We start from the raw sequence: 18,424 nt of genomic DNA, 5'->3' as shown, positions 1-18,424 counted from the left end.
AAAGCAAACATGACTATTAGCAAAAAGAGAAAGAAGAAGAAACAAGTTAACTAATAAACCACAAAGCAAAATTTGATTAAAGAAACAAAACATAGTACAGTAATGTAAGACTGCAAATACTGTTAAGGTAGTTTGGTGATGTGATAGTCTAGCTAACTGTGCATGTTTATAGTGGAGGTGCAGTCAAATATTCCTAAGTACCCTTGTACACCACAGCATTGTGATGTACCAAAAATATAAATCTCCTCAATCATTTAACAGAATCCAGTTTAGAAGTACTGTACAGTTCTGTCATGGCAAGCCATCCAACTTACTGAGATCAAGAACATCTGCTACTTGGACACAGGCTGCAGGGTTTGTGAGGGGCAAGTGGCCATCTGGTTCATCACGAACAGCCAAGCAGATTTCTCGAACGAGGAAGAACACCCGCATGGCTCGTCGTGCACGCTCAACCTTTAACATGAATTTGTTTTTATGGTGTGGTATTCTACACGTACAAAATGATCAAGTCTGTCCTCTCATTGAAATCCACTTTATATCTAGTTTATGTGGGTGTGTGTTAGAGCAGCCAAAGGTAAATAAATACTAACTACTGTACTGTACTACTCTTTAGGTAAATATTCTGACCTACCTCACCACAGGGTAATCTCTTATTGAAGTCTATGCCAGTGAGTGGTGTGCCTGCTGGTGGTAACAACACAGAGGCATCCTGAAGTAGGTACTCCACATTCAGGGGTTTTCGATGCATTTCGTGCCACTCGTCCTCAAACATGTCCAGGAATATTTCTTCACTCTTTGGATAGAATTAAACTAAATTACAATAAATAACATACTGTGCTGGTATTCATATCTCTACTTAATGTGGTTTATTATTTATAATTATTATTTTAATATTAAGTATCTACTTTCAAACTAAACATCTGCATTACACCACAATTATACATTAAGGTTTTAGCAAAGAAAAAATTGTGAGATCAATGAACAAATGTTACTACCTGTACTGATATTATTATGATTAAATTATTTTCCTTTATTGGAATAAATATACTGTATTAAGGAAGACTTTACAGACTTGAAGAGCTTTATTATCTACAACATATGGAAGGAAAACTACACCTCAGTTCCTATGACAACACATAAAAATATAGGTCATAAAATTAAATTAGATAATGATACAAAACCTTTGCCTTTATAATCTCCTGATACTGTGAATTTGGTCCTGGTTTGGCCAACAATATATCTGGAGGCACAAACTGCTGATCACACTTCTTGCATCTCAAAGAATTAACAAACTTTCCTGGACATGACTGCAAGCATAAGCAAAGTGGTTGGCCTAGAGCAGGAGAGCTTACTATTATACATGTGGCTGAATGGACAGAAGATGGAGAGGTTAAAACAGAAATATACACTCAGGGATAATTCCTTGAACAGGTGAAGGGATGTAAATTGAGATACAGTACCAGTGTAGAAAAGGCAGATAGATTGATGCAGCTTTACAAAGAAAGAATTATAAGGGAAGAAACATCCACCGAGATACAGACAAGGAGATGAATGTGTTGAGGTGGTAAGTTGCTTCCTCTATGCTGACACAGAATTTACAAGAGGTAGATAGAATGTAACTTTAAAGGAAAGTATAAAGAATGTGAAAAATCAATGTGTAAAAGGAGAGTATAGTTGGAATGTGAATTAAACTATGGGGTGAATATGTAAGCAATATCAGTAATAGGGGGAATAAAATTATGAAAATAGAGTGAACTGCATACATGTTTATGAAGCACTGTGTGTGGACGAGATATTGTACAGGCCATGCTACTGCAATGAAAAATAGCACCTAAATTTATTTCACCTGATGATTAGACACCCAAACACTACCTTGGGGGGGGGGGGAGTTACATTAGGTTAGGTTAGGGTAAGGTAGGTTAGGTGAGATTAGGTTAGTGACAGGGCATGACATCATCAGGTGAAATAAGCTAAGGATCTTCAAATGACCCGTAGAAATCAACCACCCTTTTTTCCCTCTCACCTTATAAAAGTTTCTGAGCATAAGAGTGGCTTCTTCTCTGGCACCTTCTAGCGTTGCTAAATGATGGTCACGGAGGCAACTGGTATGTTTTCTGCGACTGCTGGACCCAACACCAATCAGCTGCTTTAATACAAGGATGGCCATCTCCAAGGTAGCCACCCTCACACGTGAATCTTTAAAATTAAATTTGTATTAAAAAAAATAAAAAAAATTCCTGGTGTGTTTTGTGAGATGTTGCAAAACTCTGTGGAAGGCTGAGCTAGCATCCTTATTCTGACTACTATTGTGAGGTTCCTTAGGGCCATTCTGGGAGTTTTAATACAATGTAAACAAACACAGAGTTGCCACATCGAACAAAATGCACCAGCCACTGTACCAAACCTAACCTGTGCATAAACAAAGGCTGTTCAGATATGAGTTTCACTTCTTACATTCTTTTTTGTACTGATGTTTCAAATTAAAACCAGTGACCAATCTGAGAGAAGAAGAATGGCTGGACTCGTAGACCAAATTAGTACAGCTGTAGGTATCACATAGCAGCCCAAATTAATACAGCCGTGTAGATGTGTCTTCCTTAAGGCTGCTCTCTCTTGTACACACTCAGCTCAGCAACACTCTACAGTACACCCTTTCTATCACCAACAACATCCTCCACTCACTGTTACTCACTAGTTTGATTCTGTACTTCTGCACCAAACTAAATCTATACCAGAAAATGACATACTGTACTGTGCTGTCATTCCTATTTACTGTAGTATGAAATTTTATCTAATACTGAGCAAAGTCAGAATTCTTAATGCACCTTTCCTCACATCACGGCAGACAAATCGTGCCAAGGACATAAAAAAATTGTTTTACGTTAATTTTCCATGTACAAATGGTGTTAATTTGAAGAGGAAAATGTTACATAATATAAATACAATCATGGAATAAAACTTTTATATTTTAACCAACAGAGTACAAAAAGTTTTATCCAAAGTCAAATTGAAATCTTTGAGAAATGTTAAGACAAAATAATAGTACATCATCACTTGTCAGAGCCACATCACCTACTTACTGTATTGGCAACTGAGAGAGATGATTTCCAGCATTTTGTCTACCAGGAGGGTGTTGTACAGGGACTTGGTGTCAGCAGCCTCTCCCCCCACCACCACCAAATCCAGAAGCTCTTGATTGATGCCTACACAAAGTAACAAAGAAAAAGTAACGGTCATCAAGGGATAATGAATATTATTTATTTAACATGTTGAAAAAATATATATATATATACATACATATATACAATATATATATAAATCTAAGTTACAATCTGACATTCATTATCTTTTACACTACATATTCTGTTTATTTCTTTGATTCATAATTATAGATCTAAGAGAGAGGTATTCTTAAATGAGTTATGTATGTTGTATTGTACCATAAGGCAAGAAATACTGGCTCATTATTAAGTTAGGTTAGGTTAGGTTAGGCTAGATTAGGTTAGATTAGGTTTTCTTCAAAAATGCTTTTCAAAAAAATTCTTAAAAATGTTCTTCAGAAATGTACAAAAACGTCCTTCACAAAATGCTTATGTTAAGTGAGAATAGGTTAGGTTAGGTAGTGTAAATAAACTGATATGTGCCCATGCTTTAGTGCTATAGTGAAGTATATAGTAAAGCTAAGCCAGGAAGCAACATCAATGACAGTCCAGCAGCTTCACACAGCACCGTACTGTACTCAGCAAAGCATCAATATTTCATCTTACCTAAATTTCCTGAACACAAACTTCATCATTCAATTACTCAATGCAAATTATATAAGTGACATGTTGGTAACCTATCTGAACTACCCAAAAATTTTGAAGAAATTTACAGATCAAACAAATTATTAGATCATGACTTGCACAAACATCTAGTTATCCCAGCAGAAAAAAATTATAGAAAGCTGAACAATATGGGAGCAGTATATAACCAATATTGTGAAAATCTACTTAGTTTGGTTTGGGTGATACAGTACTTTAAGTAGTTATGGATAAAAAGGGACATTGAGAATCTACCATGACAAAAACAATAAAAATACGAGTAAGATTTCCGGGATAGCAACAGAGTAATCACACAAAGAAAGCAGTACAACCTGCTGATACAGATACAGGTACTATTAAGCAACAAACCAGATTGGGAATGCAGAAAATACTAAAACATAAATGCAGTTATGAAATGAGAACACAGTAATGAACTAAATATGCAATGTGTACAATGAAATGTAAAAAAATGTAGGAAGCTATAAATTAATATGTGACTTTATGACCATGCAACACTGACACACACACACACACACACTCCCTACCATCTTTGGAGATCACATGGTTAAGCAGTTGCATGAGAGGAAACACCAGGATTAGTTTAAACCTGGCATTATCATAAAGGTTAAAACACAAACACACTGGCAATGGAAAGTAACTCATCATTTCTGAACACTGATGGAGGGTTTTATTGATAATGAAAGCTAATATAAAAAAAAAAAAAACCTGTCATTACTTCAAAAATAATTCACCTAATCAGCACTACAGTTAGTAAATGAAATATGATGACATGTGCAAATTATGTTTTTTCTTCATTTATCATCAGTTAGTTACTCAGAATGATAATGAGTCTTTAACATTGCTAAATGAATACACAAATGAGTCAAGAGTCCTGTGTGTAAATATTATTCATACACGACCACCTTTTATACTGTACTTAATCAACACATGGGTAAAGTATGGTACAAATGCATGCAAATACTAATGCTAAAAAAGGGGGGAAAAAGTCCAATCTGAATGGCATAGCAATCGGTATCACACTATGTACTCTACAGGAAGACCATAAGAGAGCTGACAAAATAAACCACTGAAACGCAACATATGATATACTGAGAGAACTACCACCAGTACAGAGATATGTCCAATTTTCTCTGGTGAAGATGATGCAGTGGCAGGAGTACATTATCTCTCAACAGGTAATTTTAAAACCATATTTCTATTTCAAGCAAAAGAAAACTGTACATGATCTGTGATTGTTTGGCCTGATAACACAAATAAATATAGTGCGTCAATCTAAAAACCAAACTGGATCATCACCAAGATACTAAAATTAAATTAATATACTGTAACAACTCAATCATTGGGCATAACTATATTCTACAGCACAAAAAGAAGAAACAAAAATGTTGACTTTTATTAAATGATTAAAAAATTAATGGAAATTCCCCTGAGGTTGGAAATGATAGCCAGTCACATTTCTCTTAAACTCTTTTTCTTTTCTTTTTTAATTTCTATGTATGGACATCTTGCATTAATAGGTTACTAAGAATGGTCATTATTTCAGTACTGTAAACATTTTACATATGCTCATAAAGGAATACCCTTACCTTGATTATGACCAAGGGCATACAGGAGGCACAGGGCAAACAGAGATGAGTAGTCGTTATCTGAACAATCCAACGAGGCAACAGTAGACTGGAGAAATGGCCGAGAGACAAGTGAGCGTTCCGTTATCCCGACATCCATTGTACTGCCTCTGTGGTAAGTAAAACATCTTAGAGGGAAGGATTTACAGAAGAAAAAAAAGTGACTTTTCTAAGGACTAAATAATGTTTTGGCTTTGGAGGAGGTTCAGTTTCCAAGCACACCTCAACACCCACCACTCAATGTCTGAATTACCTACAACTAAATTGAAGAAATAATGCACTAGTTTCCTCTGATGGTTTACTAACAACTCTCATTTAGGGCAAGAGTCATTCATGAGTGTCAGTGAGTAAGAGTTAGATGGTGAAGATGTTACACACAATATATTTAAACTCAATGAGTCTTTCTTCTCATCTTTCAAGTTCTTACCTATCAATACAAATAAGAATAAAAATGGTGAGACATTATTGCACTGAAGGATTAAGGTGACTAGTCAACAAGATATAATTACCCAGAATGATCTGAGGCTCTGAGCTGCTCCTTCTCCTCATCAGTAATGTTGACATGTGTAGCTTCTAAGTCAGAGATGCCAATGCTTGCCATTATGTCCGCAGCAGGAGTTGATATCCGCAGTTCTGAAGCACAACATTAAATTTAAAATAGCTGTATACATGTGATTATAGTAAGGAAATTATGTTCAATAGCTGTTCACCATCCAATTAAACTACAAGTCATCTGAGAAATATTGGTTTGTTTGCCATATCTGGCTTATATTAGGTTGGTTGATTTACCTCTACAGAGTGCTGCCTCCTCTGCCTCCTGGTCCAAGAGTAACCCGCTAGAGTCTCTAATGTCGTCTTCTGAGCCACGTTTACTGCTGCTGGCTTCCTCTCTTGACGTACTACCTCCTGGACTCTGTGAAGAGCTGCTCCCTGAACCACTAGACGTTCTTGCTTGCAGCGACTTTTCTAAAGGTTCCTCGGGAGCCACAAACCCTCTTCGCACCAGCCGCTGTCCCTGGAACATCTACAAAAATTAATAGAGTCAATCCTCACTTTTCACATACTAGGTATCACAATCTTAGCATCTGTTCATCTTCAGTGACTATAAACATGTACATAAAAAATTATTAAAGAACTGCTATGGACCGTGTGGTACTCTTGGATTTGAGAGAAGATGATTGAGCATTATATAATTGGGTAATCATACAACCCTTTGCCATCCTCAAAGTATGAAACAATCTAAATGGTTGGTTAAGCAGGAAATAGCATTGTAAATATAAAGGAAGGATATGTACACTATGCATACACTTGTGTGAAAGTGTCAGAGGGTGTGTGACTGACTAGAGTGGGGCCAGAGAGAAAATTCTGATGACCTCACCTCCCCTTTAACAATTCTCTGACTGCAGCAAAAAGAAAGTTATGTACTGTAGTAGTATTCTGTTAAATACCCTCTAACTCAACAAAATATAAATAACTTTACTATATCCAATTTGCCTCTTTTTCTCCCTAAAGTAGCCTTCAAGCATATTCATTTATGCTATCTACCAATTACCACTCTTACTGGAGATGTGAGTTTAAAAGACAAAATATTACCTGTAAGATCATTGAATCCTCAGAAAATATAGAGTTGTCAGCATGAAAGACTATTTTGGCAAGAGCTCTGACAAGTGGGGCATGAGAAACGATGAGAAACACTTGAGACAACAGGAACAGGGACACCACACTGCTGATTCTTGGTCTGTCATCCTGAATAAAAGAGAAAAAAACAATCAGTCTTAAATAAATATTGCACCATAATTCATTATGTTTTCCTTATAATGCTACAGATGAGGACTGAATAAAATTATAACACTTTCCATTTTTTATATCACAAGAGGCTCGACTCAGAAGAGACAATAAATATTACAGTACCATTTCCTTATCAATTAAAATTGTTCCTGATCTACATGAAAACTAAATTCAACATTAAGATAAAGACAGAAAGAATTAAGCTCTGATATAAATAATCCTCTCTTATTTACAATTCTAATCTCCTTTAACAGAAAAACTTGGCTAGATATTATATTTTAACCCCTAGTGTACGGGGTCGCCTCTGAGCTCAATAAAATCATCTGGCATTAGGCAAATAGAATGTTAGACGTGGCATCCCCGGAGTGAAGGTGTTTCATACAACTCCTACATTATCAACACCTGTACACTATGGCAGAACTGTGAACCTCAACTCACCTTATCTGGACGAGGATTGAGGGAATAAACAAGTAGAGGAACAAGCAACCGGTTGAGCAAGTGGTCAGCTAACACGGCATTCAGGGTCTTTATGTCCAGCTTGAGGATGTCATTGAGATAGTGGAGATGGTCCAAGTGTTCTGCTACCAGGTCAGCCAGACGACCTCGACTGTTGTGGCTGCAATGACGGTCAAGAGTAAATGGGTAGTTTCTCGACTCATTTTATCCACTCAATATAACAAGAATAAAAATCTCAGAATATAACCAAAACTGAATTTCCTATAAGAGCATTTCTAGTACAATACATTCAAAGGGACAGTGATGACGACGATGATATCCACATTTGTTATTGTATCTATGCAAACACCGCTACTGCCCGCTTTACTTGAGATAAGAATGACGAAGTTCTGAATCACTGGCCATTCCTGCCATTCTCCTAGTACTCTTCTCTGTACTGTACATAAATAAACATTCTTGTCATGCATTCTATCACTCTTCCTACCCTTGTCATTTCTACTATCATTCCAGTCACTCATAAAGCCGTGTCAATCTTAAGCTTACTTACAGCCTGTCACACCTAATCTTTTTTTTAATGCTTTTCATATCTTAAGAAGTAAATAAAAGAGCTATTCCTCCTCCTCCTCCTCTCCCTAATCTGTCCTGTTAAACATTTATCACAGTCCTCCCTCCAGCTTCACTTTGCTTCCTCTGTTATCTGCACTGTGTATCCTCTTTAACTCTTAACTGACATTTCTATTTGTATTCTCTCTCCCCATCTTTTATTATGTCTCATGTATTCTTTTATCACTTACTTTATTTTCTTTCAAATTTCTCTATACATCTCCCCTCCCCTTCCTTCTATCATCATTCTATCCTTGCAAGTGGCATTGAAGGGCCCTTAATTAACACTGCCAGCCTCTTTTCCTACCAATCTCTCTTTATGATACAAACTACAGCACATTCTAAAAAGATAACAAGACTCCACTCACTCAACATCGCTCCGCACACAGTTCTCTAGCTCCAGGATGTGGTTCCCTATAAACCAAACAAGGTTGGAAAAGTAGGGAGCTGCAGTCCGGTCACGGATAAACTGGAGCATCGACTGATCATTGACCCGATAGACGTTAAGCGTGAGCGTCCGGACAGCTATCCTCACCATGCTCTCCGGGTGGTTAAAAAACTTGATGGCTTCTGTGTACAATGGGAAGTCATTTGTGTGCTGTAAGGGATAAATACAATATTACTATACATACACACACACAGACAATAGACAGTAATATTCAGCAAGAAGTTACAGTGTATAAGTTGTAATACATATTTTGACACCACGAAGCAACAGCAGAATTATAACTCTTTAATTGTGAGAGCCCTGTCCACAGAGATGATACTATGATCTATAATGCACTCAACATTTTCACAACAGTCGTAAATCAACATAAACAACCCCATAGGGATGTGGTTAGTTAATATTTTATGCAATGTGTTTAGGTTTTCTTACACAGGTATTAGTAACTGACCATCATACAGTACTGCATTAATTATCCAACAATATTTCAATAAAAGAGATCTACTCCCAACCTCTGCAGATAATTGAATGTCTACAGTATATAATGTCAGATGCTAATACAGGTACAGTGTTGTGAAATAAAACTAGTGACTGTACCTCATTATAGAAGAAATGGATTGTATGGACATTGAGCTTGAGTGACAGAGTCTTCAAAAATGATATGTAGTAGGCCATGACCTCCTCATCGCTGAAGTCAAACTTGTGGACGATGATGGAGTTGACGTGGTTATTGGACAACAAGTAATCTGTTGAGTGTAAACCATGTATTACTCTAAGAATACATCATGCAATAAATTTTATGGCTTTTAGTAAGAGAGTTCAACTGAATGATATTAGTTCAAATCTCTTAATATTTAGTCTATAACACAAAATTGAACTTTTTTAATATTAAAGGGAACACACGATGTTACCAGTACAGTATAGTTAAGCAGAACAATAAAACTCCTACATTTGAGATAATAAACAAACAACTTCATAGACTGTACTACTGTAATAAATTATAAACAAAATACTGTACTCATTAATAACCACAACTTACACAGTGAAGTTTCATTCCTTATGTTCTCAAAGAGGATATTCAAAGTCTGAAGAAGTTGTACACACACGTAGCTTCCACATTTTTGTCTCATGATACGAAGAAAGAATGCAAGCATATTCTTCTCCAGGAAGAAACTGTTGGACAAAAGTGTTATTAATATACCCCTGTAATAAAATTATAACAATAAGTACAGTACGTATACACTTTTAGCTCTGTGCCACATCAGGTAAGAGATACAACCCTCCAGCTGCTTGGATAATCTACAAGAGTAATACATAAATACATACATTACATAACACAAATCTATGTATTAATTCCTGTCCTGTATTTCTAGATATATCATTAAAATTTATGTATACCCTGTACTCTATATGTATTTGCAAGCATTATCCATCAACCAATTACTGTACTCTCTTACTTTTACAGATTTCTCTTCATCAGTCCCCTATTTGTCTGAGCACAATAACTACCATATGAAAGAGTACAGTACTGTTCATCACATATAAAATGGATCTTACTCACTCAAACACAGAAGAATCATTTTGGTCGCCCCAGATGAGTATTTCTGCAATGGAGCGGAGGTTCTCCACCAAAAGGCCGCGGTTACTCTCTTGCACAACCTGGTTTTTACTGAGCACATTGTACAGGTACCTGAAAGTTTCATTTAAAAATTCCAAATCATTAACAGGCACAAGACAAAGGGAAATAATACCCAATAAACTATCCAAAATTGGCAACAAGAGATGATAGATAACAAGTGAGCATCAAGTATATAATTCTAACACCAATGTACCTTCATAAAACTTGGCAGCTATAATACAAGTACACATTATATAAGTCATGGTTAAAATATGATATAGGTCATGTTAATACACTAAATAATAAACCAATCTTGTCTTGTATATAACTAAGTACAGGAATAAGAGTTAGTCAGAGCTGAGAATGTTGTTTTATGTAACCATTAGAGCAACAGTCTCTCCACAGAAATAAAACCTTATCTAACTTTTACCTAGTCTTATATAACCATTCCTTTTCTTCTGTTCGTCATATAACTTTCCACTTTTATTAGGAAAGGAAAAACTAAAGCCAGAGATGATACAGGTAAAGGAAATTAGTCTTCAGCTTAATAAGTCAGGTGGATGAGTCACAACTGCTAGACACCCTGAACACCTTAATGGAAATAACCACATTACATGATTGATTACTTTACATAAAAAAATGAGAGTAAATTGTGTAAAATAGCCATTAAATCTTACAGAAGAAGAAAAGTATTAAAATATGGGTTCCACTATAACCTAACCTAACCTAACCTCTCCTAAATATCCTGTCGACTGCACACTATAGTAGCACCACAATATGTGTATAATGTACTTTCAACATAAAAATTCCAAACAATGAAATCCTAGAAATCCTATTCTTAGATACAGCCTCAACAATAAAATGTTTAGAAAAAGACAATGAACTTCCAGTGAACATTCCTTAACTTTAGAATTTGAGGGAATGGAGAAACATGCACCTTAGCTCTACAAGTATAATGAACTTTAAGACTGGATAATATTAACACAGGTACATTGTTCACGGGTGATAAGATAAATAAAACAATTTCAATGACATCAACAGGTGCATAATTCCCAAGTTCCTGAAATAGAAACTAAATATCATTATCATTGTCTACCAAGAATCCACCACCGCCTTAACACAACTTACTACACCTCTATCAATGAATTTATTCGATAAATCTACAAAGTTCATAAATATATAATAATTATTAGTGAAGTTATGGTTTATATGATGTTAGTAAGTAGGAGTTTTATGGCTAAAGACCCCTAAGTCCCACACCACATCAATATTAGCTCCTTACCTGAGGTGTTCTAACGAGTGAGGGTTTTTGCTCTTCCATAACCCTCCACCAAACCATCCCCTTCCCTTCAACATCTTCCTAGTTCACAGGGGGTCCATCCCACGTCCTGACAGCAGTTAATAGCGGGGAGTTGGTCTCACTGGCCCTCTGATTACTGTCAACAAACAACACCAATTGGAGACCACTCAGCCCCTCGTCCATTGGCTGGCTAACGAGCGCCATGTTTAAAAGCCAGTTAAATCGCCATAGATATTTATAAACAACATATTGTGGGAATAGTTAAATTGTTTGGGAAGTGGAGATGTACAGTGAAGAGTTTAAACAGGAATGGGTTAAATGTGATGTAAGGATATAAACGTGATATTTCTCCTACATTCTCTAGTTTATTTTGTTCTTGTTACAGATCTCGTATGTGTTATTTACTCACGGTAAACTATCAATAATCTATGAATCATCTAGCTGAAATATTTATTGGTTACACACGTTTTAAATAATTACAGTATGATATTATGGGCGATAAAGTGATTACGTCTATAAAATCATTGTGTCATGCTTAACGTGATATTACAGCTCCTCTTGATAATGTTTTTTTACCTGTATTACTTTACTTACCTGCACTATTATGAATTATACTTGTTGAATTGATGAGAACGTTTGGGAAGACTTGACTGAATAAACCAATATATTGATCTATTTTGGTCTTTGAGTGCATGGTAGATTTAACGTAAGGAGAGGAAAGCACAGGATCAACTTCAATTTCTTACCAGTTTAAACACTAGTGATTGAAGTGCCATGATACTGGCTCAGTTTACACCACTGTATTTCATCATATCCTCTTATTTAATGGGTTCTTACAGTCCCCAGTCCTTGGCCTAGAATGTTATTAGCTTATTACTGCACTTAAACTATTAATATCATGAAGTGACTAACAAGAATAGTAATTGCAATAACCCATCAACGCTTCAGCACTTTATGGAACTATATCTCTCTTTATCAAACTGAATTCCTGGTTCTGCCTTAAGTACTAATACATTAAGTTTAATACAACATGTGCCACGAAAACAAAGAAATTAAAAGACCGTCACAGACAAAATAACTTCAAACCACTTACCGTATACATATCATTGTGTATTTTGTTTTTATCAAAATGCCAATGATTTAATTCAGCTAAGGTAACCCCATACACAAAGGGTTAAAAGAAAGTAATTTGATTTGAGGTATTTTTTAATATTTATTGTATGAATTTTACCCTTTCATTGTGCACAACAGCACAGAGGATGTAATGGGTAACCAATTACACCAAAGTTCTGTCTCTTGAAGCTGGGACTTATACAGGATGGGTGAAAAATAGCTTGACACATATAATTCATGTATAAATAGCAATGTGTTGGGTATTTCTGACCCACCCTGTATACTGTATCTCCTGTCAACCAGTCAATCCTAATATAAATCGGATAGATGGTACAGTACAGTACAAGGTTACCTGTGCATCATTTAGAAAAAAAGAGAGTAAATTATCATGTTTCAATATGACCACAACACTCTCAAACTTCTAGTCACTCTGGAAGGGTCATAAAAGATCACAAACTTCTGAACTGCATTCCAACCTGCGATCTTTATTTTTAACATTCACACTAACTTTCAACTAAAAACAGAGGGAACATTATGCTTATAAAATTCACGTCAACATACAGAAGAATCCAGACATATTTTCATATTGGCCAAGGAGTACATTATTACAGTAAGGTACTCCTCGACTTACGACCACCCGGACATATGACCGCCCCAGTCGTACCAAAATTTTTTAAAATTACGTATTTTCGAGTCCCGACGTTAGTGATTGCGCTGTGTACTGACAAAATTTTCGTTTGTAATTCCCTTTAAAATGGCTGGCAAGCTTAAAAGTGAGAGTTTTGTGGTGCTGAGAAGAAAAAGAGACAACCATTTTAGATTTTCTATGTATTATTTTCGCATTTTCGACTTACGACCTAGATTTGGGTCCCTAACCCCGTCGTAAGTCAGGGACTGCCTGTGTTCTTTAATAGGGAATACTGTAGTGTAAAATGGGTTCAAAATAAAAATCTAAATACTGAAGAAGGATTTATTCATAACTTCCCCTTTCATTAAAAATCTGATTTACAATATACATCTTTAACAATGAAATAGCTACAAAGAAAATACATGCAGTGGAAACACATTAAGTTGCTTTACGCCGGCGTTTCTTATCGAGTGTTGATTCATCAAAGTATCTGTTGTATTTCTTTGAGTTGTGTCGCTTCTTTGGATCCTTGTTGCTGTACGATGGATTTAAATTAGGCATCAAACCTGTGACGAATAAAAGTATCAAAATTAAACAAATAGAATACATAATTAGAATTTATTATGATCATAGTTTGTTAAAAGGTATTACAAAGTACAATACAAACTTTCTTCCACCTTAGAGAAACAGTCCAAGCAAACCCTACAGTGATACAGGTACACTACAGTACTAACATTTTACCCACAGTCTTTCCTCGCTCTAAATTACCTTCCCTATCACCTGTTTCTGCACTATAAGACTCTTTGTTATCCAACCATACTTATTAGTGATGATCTTCACAGTCTTAATATCCAGTAATACTCAAAATATTCCCAATTGTCTAAAAACTATTACACATCTGAATGCAACCTGGTGTCTACAATTCTTTTTACATCTTTATAGTAACTTCTCCCACAGCGAAGGGGTTAAAATATCTCCCACGAGTAACCTAATTAAAACGAGAAAACTGGAAAAAGTACAGTCTATTAAGTTTTTGTGGAAGTAAACCTGTATTCGTGTTAGTCTTACAGTCACTGTACCAAGGTTTTCCACCCTCTACACTGGGCATGAGGCTTCATATACTAAAGTGTAATTTCCGAGTCCTCACCAGCTTTCTGTGACATCGCCACCAGAAGAGTGACCCTTCGTTGCTGCGGCCCACACAGTCCTGTAACACGACGAGGCAACATGCAGCCGTCATCTCGCATAAACTGGGAGAGAATCAGCACGTCCTGGAATACAGAAATTACTTTGATGAAATGTACATATGAGGCAAAAAAAAATAAAAAGTTTAATCCCCCAAAATGACAGAAAAATTATAACCAAGTTAATAACGGGAGGATTGAAGTACAAAATCTCTTTTTATGGCCAAGGTAATCAATCTACAGTGAAAAGCCTATTTAAGGACACAGTAAAGAATAAAGTGATTATGTACAGTACAGTAAAATCCTCCTTATTTTGTCCAGTACAGTAGTTTCATTTAAGGTTAAAGTTAAAAAATAAATAAATAAGTAAAAATACCACTACTGTAATAATAATAATACACTTCTCTTACAGTATGTTTCAAGTTAAGGTTGAGAGCACAGAGTGAACACGCCTGGCAGTCCTCCCCCGTCTTGATCACTAGGGGAGTACGCGGAGACTCCCTGTAAACTCCTTCTACTATCACCTTATTGCCCTCGTCTTGAATGAGAACTGGAAAAATAGAAAAAATAAGTGACAAATTGAAATATAAATGTTTTTCATAATCTACTGCAGCAGTTAGGCATTTGGTAATAATGAATGAGTATCACATGTTAACCAGGAACTTTAGGAAAATTTTCTATGGAATATAAATGTTTTCTTCTCTCATGAAAAGCAAAAAAGTTTGGAGGCACAATTTTCGTAATACATGTACCGTTTTTAAAATGGCAGTGTATATTTTGCCGTGACAGGCAAAGTTCCTACTGAGACTATTTTACTGTGAGTGCGCTCTGCTCTGATCGGTTAGTCGTTCATTACTGGCGAACAACTTGAGATAGAATATGTGATCATGACTCTGGCATTTAATTCTTCTAGTTTTTATATACCTGTATATAGTCTATGGCCACTCACTATGATGCTAAAGCTCCAGTGTTTCATCCACAAAAACAACTTCCCAACTACTGCTACCATTTATGATTTATTGGATAGTATGAACAAACTTAACCTACTTAATATAACCTACTCTACCTAGTCTTAGTTAAGTCAGTTAACATACAATACTCTCATTCACTATTACCTTTTGGTGGATTGAGTGACCCTAAGTGTCATTTATTGTCGTGGCTGAGACACTAACTTTTGGCAAACACATTTCTACCTTTTGATTGACATCTACAACTTGTACCTGAATTTTTACCTCGAATTACCCTAGACACTTACAAAATAGATATAAATTACTTACTTTCCTTCAAGAAGTTCACAGAAGACGTTGTAATAGGTCGCATGATGAGATTCCTCCCAGGTGCCGTCACTCTGCTCACCTGAGGCCCAGAGATGATCTTTGTAGAGACTCGATTACACAGTATATTCCTCAACTCAGCAGCACACCGGAGAGCCATGCCTAGTGTGTGTCTGCCTACCCCCCTCCAAGGTCACTCCCACACCTACACCGCTTGTTTACCAGGAGGATACTGGCCTAAAGTTACTTCAAAGATCACAACGAGCTTAAAGAATTTTAGGGTTAAATGTAATCTTATTAATTGCGTTAATGACAATTGAAAAAGATGTCACATATTTTCCATCATTAATTACTTGCTTTCTGTAAGTTTTGGTTGCTTATGTTAGTGTTTTTTGGTTATTATGGAGTTACTAAATTAGATTAAAATGTTAAAATGCGTTTCCAAAAGCAGAAGTACGTATTTTCACCTCCATAAAACCTCTACCACAAATAATAGTTTATTAGTTTAATAAAAATAATAATAATAATAATTTAGTAAAATCATCATACAAGTTTGCAATTGTTTGGATTGTATTGTACTGTACTGTAGTGCATAATAGACTATTCAGGCATATTAGTTTGCATGAGTATAAACAATGAAGGTATGTGGAGTACACCTAGACAGTGCAGGTATAAACAATAGTAAACAGTAAGGCAATTTGACCAAGGTTAAACGACAAGGTCATACCAGATGTTTATTTTCTGTTGGAGCCTTTGTGTGTTGTTTATGTGCCTTGTCAAAATATTAACCTCTAAAGGAACCTCTGGGAACCTGGAGGCTGACCTAGAGTAGAGTTGCCCAACATCAGACGCGAGAGGGTGGGGAGACTGCTCAGCTCGGTGGTCTCCTCTGGCTCTTACCAGTACGGTATATAATGTCCTATTAGGGAGTCAAGGCGCGTAACACTAGGCTAGGTGGTGTATTAATTATATCTTCAGTGATTGCTTGACCATATTAGTACAAGTTTGTTGCCCTTGGCGGTACTTTATGACTCAACCTCGACGTGAGAAGACTGTTTTTTTTCACACTCTGCTCAAAGCTGGTAGAAGTAGTGAATAAATATTTATGTAATTTCCTTCTCAGTCTGCCAGTATTTATCTTCGTCTCTCATCTCTTTCTGTCTCTCGTTGTACTTGTTGAGTGAGGTAGGGAGATGGTTCAAGGTGCTCCTCCAGTTCAATGTCTTTACTCTTACTCTATCTCCTTCTGGTCGACTTAAAACTAGAGTAACTTTATGAGAATTAAACAAATAAATTATAAATCCACAATCGCTGAATTTCAATTAACGTGTTTAATTAGTTTAGTACCCGAGGAGAGTAACCCCTTCCCGCGCAGGCGAAATATCCGTTTTCTTTGATGGCGTTCATGTGGTACTTCTCCATAACAACGAAGATCGAGCATCGAGTGTTTGGTCTGTCCAGTGTATGTAGCATTTACGATATTTTTGTGGGCTAATAATAATGGCACTACAGCGGAAACGTATCAAAATTGGTAATAATATGAGTTACAATAATCCCTGTTTTTTGTAGACTATCCAGTGCTTCTTTTAACTAACCATGAACGCAACTCATCACTGTATTGTCTATCCCTCTAAAAAAATATAATATGACGAAACTATTCTAAATTTACGTCCCTCATACATTCATTACCCAAGAGCTCAGGACCAACGTGGGTTGGGGTGGGGGTGTTAGCAGGTCAATTATTACCATATGCCGAAAGGGAAGAATCAATTTTGACACTTCACCAAGGATTCGTATTATCAAACTGAAACACACAAGAGAAGGGGCCGTTAGACCTCCCCACTGTCAGAACGGAAGAAACTATTGAAAGGTGAAGGGACTGAAAGGATGGTTTAGTGACTTCTTGGTTACCTATTTAATATTAGACTTAAGACAGAAGACACACTCCAATAATCCAAAGGCTGTGAGGACTTACCAAAGAGTAATAAATGAAGAAAAGTAGGGGAGAAGAAGGGTGAAGAACAATAAAGTAAAAGAAGAAAGGTAAAGAGGAATAAGGAAGAAGATTAAGTAAAGAAGAATTAATTCACTCATCCCTGGTACCGACAACACACCACCACCATCCCAAAGACACCTACCACCCCGACGCCGAGGTGAAGGACCTACCCTAGACTCATCCTACCTGGGTCGTCGATGGTATAGGATGGAGAGCTTCAGCCAAGGACGTGGTCACATTAGCCCAAATTCAGTACGTCATGAATAGGCAACTCGAGAGGATAATAATGGCGCGGGTGAAGAAGAGGATGATTGACCGGATGATGCTCAACTCCTTCAATCATCCATGTGTGTTGTTGTTGTTGGTTGGCATCCATCGAGTAAATAACAAAATTAAGATAGATAGTTAGATGGATATTTATAGAGTAAAATCGTCATTGATACTTGTTAATTGATTGATTGATTGATTAGATTGATTAGATTGATTGATTGATTAGATTGATTAGGTAGGTTAAATAGACATATAAATTATAGTTCGGATAATTATGAGCAAGATGTAGGTCTCCCAGGA

At 36.3% G+C, this 18,424-nt stretch overlaps 2 protein-coding genes across 4 annotated transcripts in view; both read right to left on the bottom strand.

Annotated features, from left to right (window-relative positions):
- The window catches only part of LOC121868032 (protein CLEC16A homolog), a 32,222-nt gene extending 20,415 nt beyond the window's left edge, over positions 1–11,807 (bottom strand). For 2 of the 3 annotated variants that reach the window (XM_042368279.1, XM_042368281.1), the window contains exons 1-15: positions 11,642–11,807; positions 10,303–10,431; positions 9,781–9,914; positions 9,339–9,487; positions 8,665–8,894; positions 7,676–7,853; positions 7,043–7,195; positions 6,239–6,473; positions 5,959–6,082; positions 5,411–5,559; positions 4,349–4,351; positions 3,081–3,203; positions 2,024–2,196; positions 632–793; positions 315–453 (exon numbers count right to left, since the gene is read on the bottom strand). In XM_042368279.1, the coding sequence (XP_042224213.1) occupies positions 315–453; positions 632–793; positions 2,024–2,196; positions 3,081–3,203; positions 4,349–4,351; positions 5,411–5,559; positions 5,959–6,082; positions 6,239–6,473; positions 7,043–7,195; positions 7,676–7,853; positions 8,665–8,894; positions 9,339–9,487; positions 9,781–9,914; positions 10,303–10,431; positions 11,642–11,715 (2,155 nt within the window). In that variant the 5' untranslated portion in view covers positions 11,716–11,807. The remainder of the gene's footprint in view (positions 1–314; positions 454–631; positions 794–2,023; positions 2,197–3,080; positions 3,204–4,348; positions 4,352–5,410; positions 5,560–5,958; positions 6,083–6,238; positions 6,474–7,042; positions 7,196–7,675; positions 7,854–8,664; positions 8,895–9,338; positions 9,488–9,780; positions 9,915–10,302; positions 10,432–11,641) is intronic. The other variant, XM_042368280.1, reaches the window with a different exon arrangement.
- Positions 11,808–13,728: 1,921 nt separating this feature from the next.
- On the bottom strand, positions 13,729–16,098 carry LOC121868031 (28S ribosomal protein S18a, mitochondrial-like). The gene is made up of 4 exons (XM_042368278.1): positions 15,862–16,098; positions 14,995–15,134; positions 14,548–14,671; positions 13,729–13,966 (listed from the first exon to the last, which is right to left on the bottom strand). Exons 1-4 carry the CDS (start codon positions 16,016–16,018, stop codon positions 13,839–13,841), a joined length of 549 nt encoding a protein of 182 aa, XP_042224212.1. The 5' UTR covers positions 16,019–16,098; the 3' UTR covers positions 13,729–13,838.
- Between the last annotated feature and the right edge of the window lie 2,326 nt (positions 16,099–18,424).

Source organism: Homarus americanus, unplaced genomic scaffold, assembly GCF_018991925.1.
Source record: "Homarus americanus isolate GMGI-L3 unplaced genomic scaffold, GMGI_Hamer_2.0 scaffold37032, whole genome shotgun sequence".
In the NCBI taxonomy this organism is placed as follows: Eukaryota; Metazoa; Arthropoda; class Malacostraca; order Decapoda; family Nephropidae; genus Homarus; species Homarus americanus.
Note: the sequence above shows the minus strand (reverse complement) of the source record. Positions and strands in the feature narration are given on the sequence as shown.

Bases quoted from the DNA above. Each gene is read 5' to 3' on its own strand.
- LOC121868031 (XM_042368278.1), bottom strand. From the start codon at position 16,018: ATGGCTCTCCGGTGTGCTGCTGAGTTGAGGAATATACTGTGTAATCGA. The intron at 15,135-15,861 runs GTAAGTAATTTA...CTATTTTTCCAG, and splicing joins TGTGAACTTCTTGAAGGAAA to TTCTCATTCAAGACGAGGGC. The intron at 13,967-14,547 runs GTGAGGACTCGG...TATTCGTCACAG, and splicing joins GGCGATGTCACAGAAAGCTG to GTTTGATGCCTAATTTAAAT.